The sequence below is a fragment of the Phaenicophaeus curvirostris genome, chromosome 1, assembly GCF_032191515.1.
Source record: "Phaenicophaeus curvirostris isolate KB17595 chromosome 1, BPBGC_Pcur_1.0, whole genome shotgun sequence".
Classification (NCBI taxonomy): domain Eukaryota; kingdom Metazoa; phylum Chordata; class Aves; order Cuculiformes; family Cuculidae; genus Phaenicophaeus; species Phaenicophaeus curvirostris.
In genome coordinates, this window is record NC_091392.1 from 96,454,652 (window position 1) to 96,472,003 (window position 17,352).

Here is a 17,352-nt window from a genome sequence, read left to right on the forward strand (position 1 = left end):
TAGATACAGTATATTACATACTTTTGGCATTTCTAAATGCTTTCATTTCTCCCAAAGAGATCTGGCTTCTGTATATTTCATCAGTCAAATGCAGTAGTGGCATGTTTTGACTGTCTTTGTTTTCCTTTAGTTGGCTGGGGAACTCCCAAACTTAATAGACTTCGAAAACTTGAGCCTCTTGGTGAAACACATCATGCTGGTAATTGAAAGTATTTTGGGTTTTGTACTTTTTTAAGGCATTCTCCATTGTTCGCTCATGTCTACATTCATTTCATTCTTCATCTATTTTTAATTTCTTAATGCTATTTTTCATGGACCAAAAGCTAACCTTCTTGCTGAGTAGAAAGCATCTTTTTGATTTTTCAAGTCTTATTTCTTTTTTTACCAAGAATAAATTCTCTCAGATTCCTTGATAAAGTTTAAAGTGGTACAGGATATCAGAAACTATTAATGATCTGAAGTTATTTGCATGGCACCATGCACCTACATATTATAATGTGCTATATAGCAAAGTGTAACAGGACCAGTTACTTTTAGAGTCCAAATACATATTGCATTCAAAGTGAAAGTTTCAAAGCGTATTTCCATTGTCCATATGTACACAGTTAATCATTATCTGATGCAATGGATATTGGAGTTTGCTTACCTGGTTACTGGAAGAAATCTTAGGTACTCAGCAGAGAGGATACTGCAGAAGTGCCTAATTAGGACTGCAGAGATCCAGGAGGGCTTGTTAATATGGGATCCATAATGTCTCTTCCACATCAGGCATGTTCTTCACTAAGCTACCTCTTCGTTTCCACACTGATCTTATGATCTTACCCAGAAGTGCTAATCGCTTCACAATACTGAACCCAAATGGGCCCTATTTCTGGAGTTCTGGGAACGACAGCAAATGTCCAGATGAATTTGCAGTGTGTAAACCACTCCTTGTGCTTCCTCTTGAGATAGTCTAAAACAACTTATACTCACTGCTACTGTTTCCAGATAGTTTTAAAACCAAAACGCTTCCATATGGTTTTAAAAGCATAGTCTGTAAGATTCTTGTTGATTTGGTGTTTTTCTTCTTACAAGAAGGAAAGGTAAAGACATGTGCTCTCTGAGTTAAGGTGGGTGTGTTAGCAACTCCAAACGCGGGACTGCAATCCCAATTATGATGAAAAGCCCAACATAAATTTGATTGCAGAATTAGTAGCACTTCCAACTGAAAATCAGGTTATTGATCTGCAAGGAGAGGTGTCGGTGATAAAGCTTGAGATCTGCTGCTTTACATGAGGAGCCAGCGTCCCTGAAAGTTCGCAAACCGATAGAGAAAGTTAGAAATGTCAAGTGTACTAGGCAGGTTCTTAATTTGTCTCTTAAATTACTATTTTCTATTTTGAGAAGACTGTGGCAGATTGGTTTTTTATGTTCATACTACATATCTTCTCTTTTTTAGATGATAACGCCTTCATTTTTGTTACATTTTCATTTTTCAAATTTTGAAAAGACAAGTGAATATGGAGACACCTGGAATAATATGAGATAAGGATAACCAAACTAAACCAGTGGGAAAACCTACTCAAATTGAACAAAGAGAACATTAATTAAGGAAGTGATAGAGAAAGGAACTTAGTGCAGATGTAATGATCCTCGAGTTTAAGTCTTGAGCTGATTGTATTGCTGTCATATAGTACAGCACCATGTGGACATACCTGCTGAAGTTCTGAAGCAACCGAACAGAGCTTCTCTGCCAAAGAATCAAAAGATACTTAAAGAAGAATTAAGATTTCTGAAAACTAGATGTTGGTTTTTCACAGGAGTGTAATTCATGTGCATTAAAAGTAATTTGTAGTCTTAATCATAAAACCATCTTGCTCTTTTTTTTAAAGGCATATAGAGAGAAGGCGGCAAGAAAGAAAAGCCAGATGAAGAGGTAGGGAGGGGAAGAAAGGGAAGGGGTTATAGTCAATTATTATCTGTACTTAACGGAGGTGTTGCATTTTGTAGCAAGAACACGGTGGGACAAAGAGAAAAAAAAACTGCTTAAATTAGGTTCCCTGCTCACTGGTATGTAGGTTAGAAACCTGAGATCTGTATTAATTTAGTCCATTTGTAATGCAAGGGTAATAATTAAAGTATTTTGGAATCTAACAGTGGAAAAGATGTTGGTGGGGGGATGATCTTTTGACCAGAGGTGTAACCATTGAGATCAGAGGAAACCTGGAGTGCTCAGAACTTTGCAGCTGAATTCAAGACATAGTCTGCTCTTTGCTATTTTTTTTTTGCAAGAATTTTGAGACACTCACAAGATTAACATAGATACAGAAAATACTAAGAAAGCAAGAAATTATTAGGAAAGCACTATTTATGAATTAATAGAAGCTCTTCAAATTCATGGTCCAGCATTGTCAAACCTGTAGTTAGGTCCTGGTATCAAAAAGCATCAATTACTTATTTTGGTTAAAGCAGTTTTTTTTCAATTGGACCATTTGAGACCTGTAGAATCATAGAATCACTTAAGTGTGAAAGGACTTTTAAGATCATTGAGTTCAACCATTAACTTAGTACTACCAAGTCCGTCTTGCAGTGATTTTAGCTTGACATCTGTCCTTGCTCATTTTCTGTCACACAACAGTGTTTTTCAGCGAGTCTTTACATATTTTGCAGATGGAGAACCTGCTCCTGCTTGGAACTTCACTCAAGTTTTCCCAAGACCAGTGTAGCCTACTTTTGATCTATGTTTTAGAATGTCCCCTGAATAGCATTTAGGGTTTTTTTGGCTGTCCCTTCAGCAGAGAAATAAATCAATTTTGATTTTTTTTTTTACCAGCTCTTCCCAATATTTACTGTAGTGATAGTTTTAAAAGATTTCAGGCATTCAACCTTTGTGAAATAAAAAGCCCTAATTTCCTTGTTGGTTTCAAGGTTAATTGATATAACTATTTTGAAGGCACAGTTTGCCGTGAAAGCTTGAAGTATTTTTAGTTTTCTTCTTTAGCTGGGACTTTAGTAAGGCTTTCTTTTCTGTAGGATATGTGGATTCTCTGAAGTGCACTGTTTTCTATAGCAGTACTATATTCTGTTGAACAGTTTGCTTTGACAACCTGTTATTAGCCAAGTGACCGAAAAGTCTTTCTATATGGGGCAAATGAGCACCTGCCTTCATGTAGACTAGGCTGAAGAACCACAATTCCTAAAGGATGCCCAGCAGATGCTCTTGTCAGTACTCCAGGTAAAATTGTTAGTGTCCATAAAAGCAAGGAAACAAAAAGTTATTTAACATCATTGATTATGCATAGAGGTTATTTTCAGGAATGGTTTCAAAATGTATGTCCAAGAATGTATCAACAAATTATTTGATAGCTCCTCAATGTAAGTCAAAAAACCATCTGAGGCTTCCAGATGTGATATTTTAATGCCGATTTCTTTTACTCCATGGAAAAACACAGGAACAGGTCAGGTGTTTCTCAGTATTCCCATGCATTCTTGTAGAGGTCTTTATCAGTTAGGGTAACTCAGTTAGGGTAACAGTTATTTCTTTATTTTTGTCTTAAAAATAATTTCTTTTGAAAGTGTCACAGATATGTGGTGGGCCTTGCAGCTGAAATACATAAAATTAGTGCAGTATGAGGTTGAAACAACCTTCAAAGGTCTGGGTTTTAATGCGAGGTGTTCTCAAGAGACATAAATCTGTCTTAACAGTTTAAAGTGGAAACTGAAATATTTAAGTGTTATTGAGCAGGTTTTTTTACTATATATAGAGAGAGACATTTTTGTGTCATTCTTAGCAGAGAATATTATGTTGGAAGTGTATGCAGAGTTAACGGGTAGTAGAGTCAATTATACAAATCTTTAATTATATACTTGTTTTCACTAAAGACTGCAATTTTTTGAGTCATGCTTATGATTCTAGCACTACACTAGGTAATGAGTGTCTATTTATTGTCACTAGAGGATACATTTGCAAGAATGATAAGCCCCTTTCATTAGAGGAGGCAAAATTGTCTGCCAGACCTAAAGTTGTCTGACAAACCTCAAGAAACTGCCTAAATATCCATTGTACAGGTTTTCATTTACCCTATAATAATTTGTTGCGGTTTTGTTTTTCTCACATACCACTATAACATTGAATTAGCTCTATTAACATCAAAGGCTTTAGAATATTAATATAAAATTCTCCTTATTTTACTGATTTAAATGTAAGGATAACTAAAGCCTTAATTGTACAGACATGTACACATATTCTTTGAGTAATGTAACCTGACTTGCTTGCTTTAGTTAATATGAGCTCAGAAATGCAATTTTAGCACAAGTTATTGCACATGTAGAACAAGTGGAATATATTTTTCTTGGAAAATTATGATTTATTAAAGCTGAATTTAGGGTTTGGCAGGGCATCAAGGCACTTTGGGGGAGGAGGTTGTCTATGTAAACAAAATCAAGATTTGAAGGCTTCAAAAAGCTGCTTTTATTTTTTCTTGATTTCTTCCTGTTTCCTCTCATCATGTCATCATCTTTCATGATATTATTTTGCATTATTTTGCTTGTGAAATGCTTTGCATGTACCAGTCTGCATGTTGTTTTCCTTTTATATCAGTTACAAATGTTTGAGAATACTTGTTATTCTCTTCCGATGTACTTAATAACCTTGTCTTGAACAATTTTGCTACTTTCAACTCCTTTATTGACAAATGGAAACGTTGCACTTTTAGATAAAAATTCTTAATATAGTTCTTCTAGAAAGTTAGGATGGCTTTCAAGGTAGATGCCGTGCATAAATTGTTCTAAAGTTTTGGTTGCTGCATGACGTTACTGTCACTTAAAACTCCATTGCAATGCAGACTTGATGTTGCAAATTTTGATATTTTTATTTTTTTGCCCTAGTTCTTATTTGTACACTTTGGATGTCTCATTTTGTATTTTAAGGATGTTTACAGATTACCTTTGGGCTTGATATTGCAAATGCTGATGAATGTAACAAAATGTAATTACCCCCTGTTTTGGCCAATACACCTCCAGACATTAAATAGCACTGTATCTGAAAGTTCCTTGTAGGAATTAGCTCTAAACTTTTAGGCTACCTAGCTTTCATTAAGGAAGCGAGAATTTACCTTATTTAAACAGCCTGTAAGCAAGGGGGATGGTGAATGACTGATTAATGTGTTTATCTTCTCTGACATTTCTTATGCAGATTTCTATGGAAAGCCTCTGCCCCCGCTGACTATACGCCAAAGACCCAACAGTGATACCCATGATGTCATTGCTTGACTTGATCACAAATAGCATTTAAAAAACATTATAAAAAATTCTATCAGAAATATTTTTTGCCCTTTAAGGAATTTTTTTTTTAATTACAGTCTATCAGCTCGTTGCAAAATAACTTGGTGACAATTAAACATGGAGTTCATTTCATCGTACTTGGCTGATCAGACTCTGTTATTAACTTTTCACATCACCAGCTTTTCTTCAGGATTTGGCACGAAATTATGGAAGGTCTTTGTGTCCATGGATGCTTATATGAACATGGTATTGAATATGTATTGGGTTTACTTCTGAAAATACATAGCTATAAACCTGAAGAAAAATACCTTCGAGATCAAATAATACTGGATTGTACGTTCTTACCAAGACCTTGCTCCAGGCACTGCATATGGTCTGGTTTTTTGCAGCTAATAAATGATTCTAAAGCATTTTGTAAAATTGTGTATGATAGGGTGAATGTAGAAAGATTATGCAAAAAAATATTGAGTATATTTTTCTAACTTTTTATAAAATTATTTGAAAGTTTGAGTGGACATGCACACCTACTACAAATAAAGTGACACTTAGAAAACATTAGAATCCTGATAGTCAAATACGTACAAATAGAGTATGTTTGACTCTTACATTTCTCTTACAGTAGCAATACCCTTCATGAGGGATTACATGATCATATGCATATTTCATATTTTTCACAACCTGAAGTGGGAGGAAGGTAGAAAGGGAAGTTTAAGATACGTTTTATACAAAACTATGATGTTTAATTTTCTGAAAGTTTTCTTATACATTTTGTTTTGTTAACTGAGTTCAGCATAGGTAATAAATTCAGTTGAAAAAAGTGGTTTGAGTATTGTATTGTATTGTATTGTATTGTGTGCTACAACATGCAAAAAAATTGCACATAGTGAAAGTTTTGCACTAATTCAGTCCTCAATTCTGATGGAAAAATGAATCAACCAGCATGCAGATAAGCTTTTTAATCACGATAATACTAAAATACTATATTGAAAACAAGAGAAACCCAAGATTTTTAAGAACTTACTTAATGCTTCCACATAATGTGTTAATTTTTTCATTTTAAAAGATCACATACAAGTGATATGGTTGAAGGATGAGGGGGAAGCAAAACCAGTCTTAAGAATATTATGTTTGGAATGGGTGGAGAGGAATATTCCAACTTTACAAGTTTAGTGTAAGGATTAAACAATTTGTATGCAACTATTTTCACTTCAAACAAACACAATATTAAGTGAAGGTGAGTTGCATAAAATTTTATGTATGCAGTCTCAACCTCACTGTCTTCAGCTATGTTACCACTTAAATTTTTTGACTTAAATTCTCCCCTGCAGGCTTATTTTTTTACAGCTTCAGTTTCTAGAAATGTATTACCCTTTGGTTTTAACACGTATCTAAAATAAATTAATGGAAGTCTTTAAGCTAAATACTGCTGTGGAAACAAAATTTGAGAAACTGAAATGTGAGCTGTTGATACTTACATGTGAAATGTGTGTTATGCGTGTTGTGTGTGCGTGGACATGTATCAGTTTTGTTTCTGCTTTTAAAATAAATTTTAACAATATGTGACCAAAGTACAAAAATGTTTCATACAGTTTTATTTACTAATATGCTCTGTAATTATTTACTACAGTGTTTTTTTCAGTAATATATACTATTTGACTCTTTCTTTGCTCAGGATGACATTTATATATAGAATAAAACTTATACACAGCATCAATGTTTCCCATATTATCATAAATATACAGTGCTTTTTTTGAAACAAGTATAGTCTTAAATGTTTAATGGCTGCAAATCTCATTTAGATTGCTAAAATGTACAAAATAGAGGCCTTGTAGACTGAAACTCTGCATATTTTTACAACTGCAATGTGGTCAAATTTAGAATATATTGATAAATTGGCACTAAGTTATAGAATCATAGAATGGGTTGGGTTGGAAGGAATCTTAAAGATCATCTAGTTCAAAACCCCTTGTGATGGGCAGGGACACCTCCCACTAGATCAGGCTGCCCAAGGCCCCATCCAACCTGGCCTTGAACACTTCCAGGGACGGGGCAGCCACAACTTCCCAGGGCAACCTGTGCCAGTGCCTCACCACTCTCATAGTGAAGAAATTCCTCTTTATGTCTAGTCTAAATCTGTCCCTCTCCAGTTTATACCCAATGTCCCTAGTCCTATCACTACAAGCCTTTTTAAACAGTCCCTCCCCAGCTTTCTTGTAGGCCCCCTTCAGGTATTGGAAGGTCACTATATGTATACATGTAAAGGGCTTTGATCATTATTGTGCAGATTAGTAGATTTTGTGAGATTCTGACGGGTTTTGTCAGTAACATCACTTTCAAAATGTATCAGTGCATTCAGCTAAGAGTCTCTGCTGCTAAGTACATGAGTAGTAAGAAAACACAGGTATGTTACATAGGCAGAACATTTTGCATTATCCATGTGCAACATTTTAAATAACATTATAGACAAAATATTTTAATGGTAAATTAAATCTATCTTCTAAAATAAGGAATAGTAATTTTCATTAGCTGAAATAAGGCAAAATGCAATCAATGCTTAAAAAAAAGTCATCCTAATTGTCATGTTTTTATCCAAAACCTAGAATCCTCAGAAGGACCTTACTCAGAGATTTAAAGGTTTAAAATAGAAAATAATTATAGTTGAATTATTAAAAGCAGGTATATTTGATATTCATTAGGTTTAGTCTTGAGTCTGTGACATTGTCTCGCCATGTAATTAACGCACAGTAAGTGAGCGGCACTCATACTGAGGTAAGATAAAAGCACCATGACTTTAGAGGAAGGTATTTGGTAATCTTGTAAGATTTCTTTTTCAATTCTGCAGTCCTGATGGAGAGTTAGAATACTTTAATAAAATTACTTGCAATAGACAGCTGATGCCATCTTTCTAATGGCCCTCCTGGGAGCCCTGGTTATGAGGATCAAGATGGAAGCAGCAAGACGCCCGGGAGGCAAGTGTAACTGGCAGTCCTCGAGCACATCAGTCACCCCACTGGCCATCAATCTTGCTGCAGAAGCCCCAGTGCAACAGGCTTTTTGCTCATGTTTTTGCTCACTTTCTGGGCTGTGAATTCTGTGTGAGCTTTATAAAGGCTGCAGTTATTACCCTTTCCTTGAAACCCAAAGAACTGTAACTGTTCTCTGGAGGCCTATCTGTCACTTAAAAATGGTTTTCTCAGTTTTCCTATTTCAGATGACTTTTAAAGTAAGGTTGCCAGGAGTGGTCTCATGACAATTTTCTTCTCCAGTAGAAACCAGTATATCTCCTGAGAATAGTTATTTTTGGATACAATGATGTCACATTAGAAAAGATTGATGGACAGTAACAAAGCAAGGAGCATAAGCATTTTTTTTTTTTTTACTTTAAACAGCATTCAAATGGTATTTTTTCCACTAAGATATTCTAATATTGTATAATAGTTGAAAGCCCTGTACTGTAACTTCTGGATGCTACCCATGAACTACCATGCTGTGTGTTAGCTTTTTAGCTTCTGGAATTCATTCAATTTAAAGTACTTTACGATTTTGAACACAACATACCCCACAGTATTTCAATAGATGCATCAGTAAATGGAGTGAGGAACTACATTTTAAAAGTTAGTGTAGTTTGAGACGAGTTAGTCTTAGGACAGAAGAATCTTTTTCTTATTTGGTTGGGTTTGTGAGAGGGTTTGGTTTTGTTTTCTCTTTTCTCCCCCTACTGTTCACATAAGCTGTATTTTCTTACTTAGGATTTCTTTGGCAACTGCCAAAAAGGACATTAAAGATCACCTAGTTCCAACCCCCCTGCCATGGGCCGGGACACCTCCCACTAGACCAGGCTGCTCAAGGCCCCATCCATCCTGGAACGGTTAGCAATTTATGTATAGTCTCCAGTCAATATGTATTTAAGATCACTTCAATTTCTCTTCCTACTGAGCTAGTGGAAAGATTGAGAGAGGGAAAAAGTTGAGCGAGGATAACAAGAAATTAAGTCCTTGCATCAAGCCAAGTATGTGGGTTAAATTTGTAAAGACCAACAAAGCCATGTAAGCCTGAATACAGTAGCTGTGCTACTGAAATAGCGATTCATTGATAAGCAGCTAGATAATAGACTGAAGGACTGAGGAAGAATAGGAGACTTGGGTTTGTGAAGTGTATACATATACCTAAAAGTTTTCTTCAAATGGTAGTAGATTTTGCAGACCTCAAACTGATGCTTAGTCAGACTTCCCACCATGTTTGCATTTGCTACTGCAAGAGTGTCCTAAAATTTTATCATGCAGAAAAACAGTCTTAAAATTTTCCCAGAGTACTGCATCCCAATAACATTAATCTATGTGATATCTAATCTACGTATTTTTTATGCCAAATGCCATGCAATCCATGACTCCAGTCTGCATAAACTTAGTAAGCTTTTGCTAAGTCTATCCTCATATAACAAACAAGAACACGTTTGCTTGTGTATTTCTAAATTACTATGTAATAATGATGAAGACTTGGAATTTGTGCTTGCTCCAGGTAGCTGTGGACAGCTAGGCTTGAAAGGTGTCGATGTGCTGCTGGTGGTATTTCTGAATATAGACTCACTAATTTTAAGACATTTCAGCCATCCTTTACTGTCTAAAAGTATCAGAGTACAACAGAGCATACACTGTGTCCTCTTCCTGTGTTTTCTGCAAGCAAGGACACGCTTTGAAAACCCAAGTTTGAAATAAGGAAACCTGTGTTTAAAGGAAATGTGTTAGCTTAAGACCATTGTGGACTGAGGTTATAGTGGAGTTGTGGAAATATAATAGATTTTGCAGAAACGTGATACAGCTTGTGGTTTGTGATTTAACAAGGTATCCAGGCATGCATGTGGTAAACTTACTGTGGCAAGTGTAGTTGCTTTAGTGACAGAAATCACATGGGTTTTGATTCCTTTTTATTACGAGGAATAGTAGCTTGCCTTTCAAAATGTACTGAGGTTCATTCCCCCAGAGCCAATCCATCTCTTCAGATGACAGACATACAGGTTGCAGTTGCATTTTTACTGTTTTGTTATAGTTTGTCTGTTTGTGATGGTGGTGTTGCTAGTGAACAAACTGTTTAACTGAAGTCCTTTCTTTGCTTCTGATGTGTTGTAAATCTTAACTGGTTTCAGAAATATTAAGCAACACTGACAGCACCATCTGCAAGCGGAATATTGCCCTAGATTTAGGGGAAGGCAACTAATTCAGTGTACCTTTTTTTTTTATTATTGGTGCAGTAAAAATCAGTTACTGTATGTATTTTTTTTGTACGATACTGGCCTTGGCAGAATCACAACTGCAGAGAACTGTACTTTTTATGCTGGTTTTGTTCCGTGTCTCATGGTACATCTATCAAAAAGCCTTTCTGGTTTCCTTTTACATCTGATAGGTAGGAGGTCTCCATTTTTCCTACTGGCTCTTTGTCAGGATTCTGATTGGAACATTTTAAATAAGTTTTCAAGTTTGATGATAATTTGTATGAGATTTATGTAAATGTTCCTAGTTTTCATTAGGCAGTGCCTGAAAATCAAATATTTATCTATATGATTGTACTCCTGCCTTTATCTTTGCATTCCTTTCCAGCCTGGATTTCAGAGGCCAGTTTTGGTGTGCAGGACTGATCAGGCTTGTACTGATAGGGACAATGGGTATAAGCTGGAGAGGGGCAGATTTAGACTAGACAGAAGGAGGAATTCCTTCACGCTGAGGGTGATAAGGCACCGGCACAGGTTGCCCAGGGAAGCTGTGGATGGATCCCTGGAGGTGTTCAAGGCCAGGTTGGATGGAGCCTTGGGCAGCCCAAGGCTAGTGGGAGGTGTCCCTGCCCGCGTCAGGGGGGTTGGAACTAGTTAATCTTTGAAGGTCCCTTCCAACCCTACGAGCTCCTACGCGCCCTCCCTTCGATAACCAAGCCGACGAAGGGAACCCCTCGGGGCCGCCCCGCGGCTGGGGCGGGGTCAGAGGGCGGTGCCGCCCCCGCTCCCCGCCCTCCCACCGCCGGCCGCCGGGGGGCGCCCTCGCGCGCTCATCCCCGCGCCGCTGCCGCCATGGCGCTGCCGCGCGCCGCCGCCCGCCTGCTGCCGCCGCGAGGGGCCGCGCGCGCCGCGGGGACGGTGGGTGACATGGCGGCGGGGGGGGAGGCGGGGAGGAGCGGTTGCCTTTCCGCCGGGGCGGCGCGGCCTGGAGACAAGGAGGGAGCAGACGGGGAGAGAGGGTCCCTGTCGCTATTCGTAGGGAGGCAAATTTAAGCGAAATCTAGTGTTTTCCTAACGAGGGAGTTCCTATTGCAAAAAAGGCGGGGGATACCTTTTATTTACGTTAAACTAGAGTTTAATCTAAGTAACTTTGTAAAAGTGAGACACAGTGTCCCTCGGAGGGCATGGTGTCTTTCAAGCGGTGTTTTCCAGACGCTGTTCTGTCTTTGAGGATGAGGAGGTCCTGTGCTCAGCGTGGTCTGTGCCGAGCAGGTGTCTCTGCCCCTGCCACCCCGTTTGCAGCCTTTTCCCCATCTCCAGTGCGAGGGCAGGCAGAGCTGGCTCCACAGCTCCACAGCACCGAGAGATTTCACTGCTGTGAAGTTCATAACAACATTAAAATTAGTCCTTGGAAACCAACAGAATACGCATCAGATTTCTGGGAAAATTTACACACATGCATGTAAGTGGGAAATAGATCCTGCCCCAGCTCCTGTCTCTGCACACGCGATGCATGGAGATTGCTCCCTTGCGCTGCCCAGTCCTCATACAGGGTGCTTGCTTTCTAAAACTCCAAAATGTGTCTTAGAGAGTTTATTTGCTGATATTTTTGGCATTGGAGGTTTTGCTAAAGAATACCACAAGTTTGTTTAGGAACCCAAAGTTCTTAACCCCCACCCACCCCCTGAACCCCCCAAATAAAATATACAATTTTCATAGGTAAAGAAAACCCAAACAAACCAACCAAAAAGTGTAGTCAATTTTTTTTTTCCCTTATTCTTGGAAAGTGTTATTTATTTCAGTGCTTTGTGCTTTGTGCCTCAACTCCATCAGGCTTCCACAGTGATTCAAATTAATATATTTCATATAGTGAAACACACACACCCCCCTTGGCATGAGGGACTGTAGTGCATGGTCATAGAATCATAGAACTGGTTGGGTGGGAAGGTACCTTAAAGATCATCCAGTTCCAACACCCCTGCTATGGGCAGGGATGCCTCCCACTAGACCACGCTGCTCAAGGCCCCATCCAACCTTATAATCATGCATTGCTGTTTTTGCTCCCACTGTACTGGGATCTCAGGAGCCACTGTATTATTGCCATAGTGGGAAGGGAGAATGATCGTTATCAACAAGCTTTGAATGACCTCTTCACAGGTAGGGAAGAAGACAGCATGATAAACTTTTTGTTCTCTGAGATTTCTGTTACATCTTGAACAGGTGTGGTGTGACCTTGATATTTGAGCATTCTAATATCACTGTGAGTTGATCTAAATTGATAAAATGTTCTTTTAATAATTCTAGTGAGAACTAGGGAGGGTTTTGTTTGTTTGTTTTTATTACTTCTCTTTATTTTCCCTCCTTTCTCTGAAGCTGGAAAATGAAACAAAAGGGAAACTTGAAAAGCAGATTTGTCAAGTTGTTCTGGATCATTTTGAGAAGCAGTACACAACGGAACTGGGAGATACATGGGCCAGTGTCAGGTCTGCTGTTTTGGGGAGATGGGGGAGGGAGGGGAGACATTGTGTTGTCTTTTAAGTCCTTCATAAAATTAACTTTGACAAGAGCCATGGACTATAACAACTGCTTCACTTTTCTTTGAATGGAAAAGCATCTAATGTGATCAAAGTCTTAGAAACTATGGAACTCGTCTGCGTGCCCTCTTTGGTTTAACCTCTTTGGATTAGAACATAGTTTAAAATAAGTGACTGTTGTTTAAAAAAAACCCAAAACCATCAAACGAAACAACCAAAAAGTACAGATGTATAGTATTAGTTCAAGGGAATTGACTTAAAAAAACCTTCTTTAGTTTGAGTCAATGTGTATTTCTCCTTTGGGCAGTGAATATTCCTGCAAAGTATTTTTTGAGGCTAAATAAAAAAAAAGTACTGACAGGAATTAAAAAATAAAATGGAGGAAATCCATGTAAGAAAGGTCTGAAAAAGTGAACTGAAACTCAAACAAGCATATTCCTACCATGTAAACACTACTTTTTGACTGTCTTCCAGGAATACCTCTTGGTTTAAGCTTTTCTGGCCCAAAGTTTGCAGAATGCAAAAGGAAATTTAGAAATGAACACTTGTAAAAAGTGCCTTTTATGGTGTTGCTTGGAATAATTATTGCAAAGCCAATGTGATTGGGAGGGTGTGTGATATTTACGAGTACTATTACAGTTGGATTTTGTCCCTATGGAAGTACTTTATAATCAGAAAGACTGTCATAATTTCTAACTTCTACAGTCATTTGTTAAAGAATTAGGAAAAATAGAGAATATGTTTTTTCAGAAGTTAATGCTTTACATGCGGTAATTAGAGAAAATAGTGGCTTCATTTCTTATTAAAATGATTTTCCTGCATACTTTTCTAAATCATATCTTATCCAAATGTTTCCTTTTTGGTTATACCAGAATCATCCAATGGTAAAATCGTTAGTCTAATGTAAGAAAAGGCTTCCTACACTATGGAAAGGTCATTTTATTTGTCAAGTTATTAAATAGCTTTTCCTTTTTTTATTCTAGAGATGTACTCACATACCCATTGTGCTGGCAGTATGCTGTCCTGCTTAATAAGTTCAGCCAGTCTGCTGAACTGGAGAACACCTTGCATGTGAAGGGATATCTTCCTGCCTTTCAAGGACCTTTACTCTATCGTCCTGCATCATTGAGCTGTTACATCAGGAGAACTCCGGGGAGATTCCCTGCACAAAAACATCAGGCTGGTAAACTGAAAGAGTATTATCTACTGAATGCTGCTTCACTGCTGCCAGTGCTGGCACTAGAAGTGAAAGATGGGGAAGACGTTTTGGATCTCTGTGCTGCACCAGGGGGTAAATCAGTAGCTATGCTGCAGTGTGCCTATCCAGGTAATGTGTAGAGGTGCTATTTAAAAGCTGATCCCTGGCTCTCTGCCTGGGCTATTTCAGTTGTGCCTATGTTCTGTATGACATTTGGATTGGGAGAGAAAACCAAACAATAATTTGTATTCCAGGTAGTTCCGTGCTGCTTAGTAAGGGGCTTTTTTATGACGTCTGATTACCTAAAAGAGGATGAAAAATGCAGTAGCTATTTAAGTATAGGTTTCTGCAGACTGAGAAACAAAAGTAAGAGTAGCTTTATGTTTTTTTCCTGCACTGTTTCTCTTTATGTTACTTCTCAAGGAGTTACTTAAAATCATGTAGATTTGTTGGCACAGGGAGGTGAGTAATCAGCAATCTTAGACTTCTTTTTTTTTTCCTTCTACTTTTTGGCCAGTGCCGTGCAAATAGTGTAAGTAAATTTAAGTGTATGGACATAAAACAAAGCATAAATTAAATATGCAAAATCTAGACACAGGAAGAAATCATATGATGAGGGATTGCTCTGTATTGGTGTTTAAATTTGTGTCTCAATCCACCTAGATGTTGCAAAGGGGCACTAAGACAATCACAGTGTTTAGAAGGCAACTGCAAACAGCAACTCAGTTCTTCCAGGCTAGGGATTTAAAGGAAGCTGTGATTTCTCTTTTCAAGTCTGTATGTTAGCTTGGGTAGTAACTGCCTCAAAGTGTTCACACCTCTTTATGTTCTTACTGATGAGACCATTACTGTAGCCGCCTGCACTTGTTGATTAAGGCTGGTTCTCCCTCCCTCTTCTAGAGGATTAAGGTCATGACAATGAGCTAAATGAAATGTGTACTTGCCCTTTCAAAAGGTTTTAAAAAAAAACCAAAACACCTAAACCAAACATTTTATCCTGTGGCTGCTTCCAAAGATACCAAATTGTTGAGAAAGTAAGACATGAGGAAGTTTATTCTTAATGTACTTTAATGAATGCTTGGATTACTGCATTGTGTGGGGTAAATACAAGGTGTAGGACAAATCATAGAGACATAAAGACAGAAATTAGAAAGCAAGAGTAAGAGGAAAATACTATGTTGTCTTGCTGATCTGGATACAAGTAACAGCAGTGTTTCTTGTGAAGGGGTGAGTACTCTGCCTACATTGTTAAAAGTAAGTGCAACCAACAGGCTTTGTTAAAACACTTCTAGCACAAGGATCACTTTAAAGTTGTTTTTATTATGGAAGCCTATTGCTACAGTAACTGTTTGCTCACAAATGTTTATGGATTCCTCTGTAGGACCATGCTGAAATTTACTCAGGTTTATAAAAGTTCAGTAGTGTTATAAAATGTTCAATAACATAAACACTTAGAATCTAAACTCTGGGACAGTCATGGCAAAACAGTGGAACTTTTGAAATTGGTCTAAGTCCTTATACTTGTGAAAAAAATAAAACAAGAAACCCATAAATACTGCTTTTTAGAGTGTTTACTTCTTTGTTTTAATTTTTAAGGTCGATTTCACTGTAATGAATATGATGATTTGAGATCAAGATGGTTGAAACAGACAATAGAATCCTTCATCCCAGATCCCTTGATTGACTTAATAACAGTCTCTAAACTTGATGGTAGACAGATGGGAGATCTTAAGCCTGAACTGTATGACAAGGTAACCTTATTAATTCATTCTGCTTCTTTATCTTCCTGTGCTGCTCTCTTTTTAATTTTCTTTATTCCCTATCAAGGGAAACTAATGTCACGTACAGGATTTGAAGACCCTCAGGAATCAGTGCATGAAGGCTATTGTGCATTTGTTTGTTGATGTTACTCTTTTAGCCTTGGTAATGAATTCTGAAGATCTGGTAGTTGTGTTCTTTGCATGTTATGTAATTAGGAAGAGGGGGAAGCAAGTGAGAGCTGTTTGGGTAGATGGTACTTTTGGAGAAGTAATTTCTTATGCCCCGAATAACTCTATAAAATCAGCTCAAAATAGTAATTGTGTCCCTAAAATGGAAAATTAAAAGGTTGTTCTAAGTGTCTATAAAAGTAAGTTGAGTAGGTATTTGATACGTGATGTTCAGAATGTGAATATCTTTATTGTGAATTGTCTCTTTTGCTTTTACTTATTGTATAGGTACTGGTTGATGCTCCTTGTTCAAATGACAGAAGTTGGCTGTTCTCTTCTGATATTCAGCAAGCTATGCTTAGGCTAATACGAAGGAAGGAGTTATCTTCTCTACAGTTCCAGCTGCTAAGGTGAGAAGTGCAACGGAAAGCTATTAAATGAGTGGTTTTAATTATTAAAATTGACGCGGGGACAAAATTTGCCATGTTTAATAATCAAAATGAGATTTCTTCATGTGAAAAGATTGTGAATACGTGGTTGCAAATTCTGTTTAAAAGAAACAGTTAATTTAGGTTAATGTGAATATGGAAATTTGTATAGGGTAGTATAAGCAGTGATGCCTAGGTCCTATACTACTGTACTGCTGTGCTGTACTTAACTCGCTTATTTACATATGTGTCCATATTCAGATGACTCGGAACAGTCTGGTGCCATGTCAAAATATTTTTGGTGGACATATCTGAAACCATTTTAACTATATTCATCAGCTAAAGCAAAAACACATAGATAGTTTTTCATAGGTTTTTAACTCTCTGTGAAAGTATTTTTTTCTGCCAGGCTAGGCGTTCTTCCTTCTTGTTGTTATTTCACAGAATTAACCCTTGAGGTTTGTTAGTAGTCTCTTTGATAACTGAAATTTGAATCAGGACTGGCTATCAGACCTCACTTAGGCCATTAGTTAATGTTTCAGATTTATCTTTTTGGGCTGTAAAAATAAAAGAATGTGGGGTTTTGCTGGGGAGAGAGGATTGTGTATTTTTCAAGATCCAAATCAATAATCAATATCAATCAAGTATCATGTATTACACTTTTTAATGATACCAGCCATAGGCTAGCATTTCTGAAATATTTAAAACTGTACAGTTTGTCTCGGTGAAAAAAAAGTGACTTCCTAATAATAACTTCCTAGATGCAGGTGTGTTTGGCAAAGTAACAGTCAGACCT

At 37.5% G+C, this 17,352-nt stretch overlaps 2 protein-coding genes across 7 annotated transcripts in view; both read left to right on the forward strand.

The window, feature by feature from the left end:
- The window catches only part of ARL13B (ARF like GTPase 13B), a 46,245-nt gene extending 39,145 nt beyond the window's left edge, over positions 1–7,100 (forward strand). The window contains exons 10-12 of one of the 5 annotated variants that reach the window (XM_069869162.1): positions 131–199; positions 1,872–1,915; positions 5,174–5,276. In XM_069869162.1, the coding sequence (XP_069725263.1) occupies positions 131–199; positions 1,872–1,879 (77 nt within the window). In that variant the 3' untranslated portion in view covers positions 1,880–1,915; positions 5,174–5,276. Of the gene's footprint in view, positions 1–130; positions 200–1,871; positions 1,916–5,173 lie in introns of all 5 variants that reach the window. The other 4 variants (XM_069869185.1, XM_069869153.1, XM_069869175.1 and 1 more) reach the window with 4 other exon arrangements.
- Positions 1–17,352, forward strand: part of NSUN3 (NOP2/Sun RNA methyltransferase 3) — a 104,316-nt gene that overhangs the window by 75,797 nt on the left and 11,167 nt on the right. The window contains exons 1-5 of one of the 2 annotated variants that reach the window (XM_069869208.1): positions 11,319–11,386; positions 12,842–12,951; positions 13,986–14,329; positions 15,797–15,951; positions 16,417–16,538. In XM_069869208.1, coding sequence (XP_069725309.1) covers positions 11,321–11,386; positions 12,842–12,951; positions 13,986–14,329; positions 15,797–15,951; positions 16,417–16,538 — 797 coding nt within the window. In that variant the 5' untranslated portion in view covers positions 11,319–11,320. Of the gene's footprint in view, positions 1–11,318; positions 11,387–12,786; positions 12,952–13,985; positions 14,330–15,796; positions 15,952–16,416; positions 16,539–17,352 lie in introns of those variants that run through there. The other variant, XM_069869216.1, reaches the window with a different exon arrangement.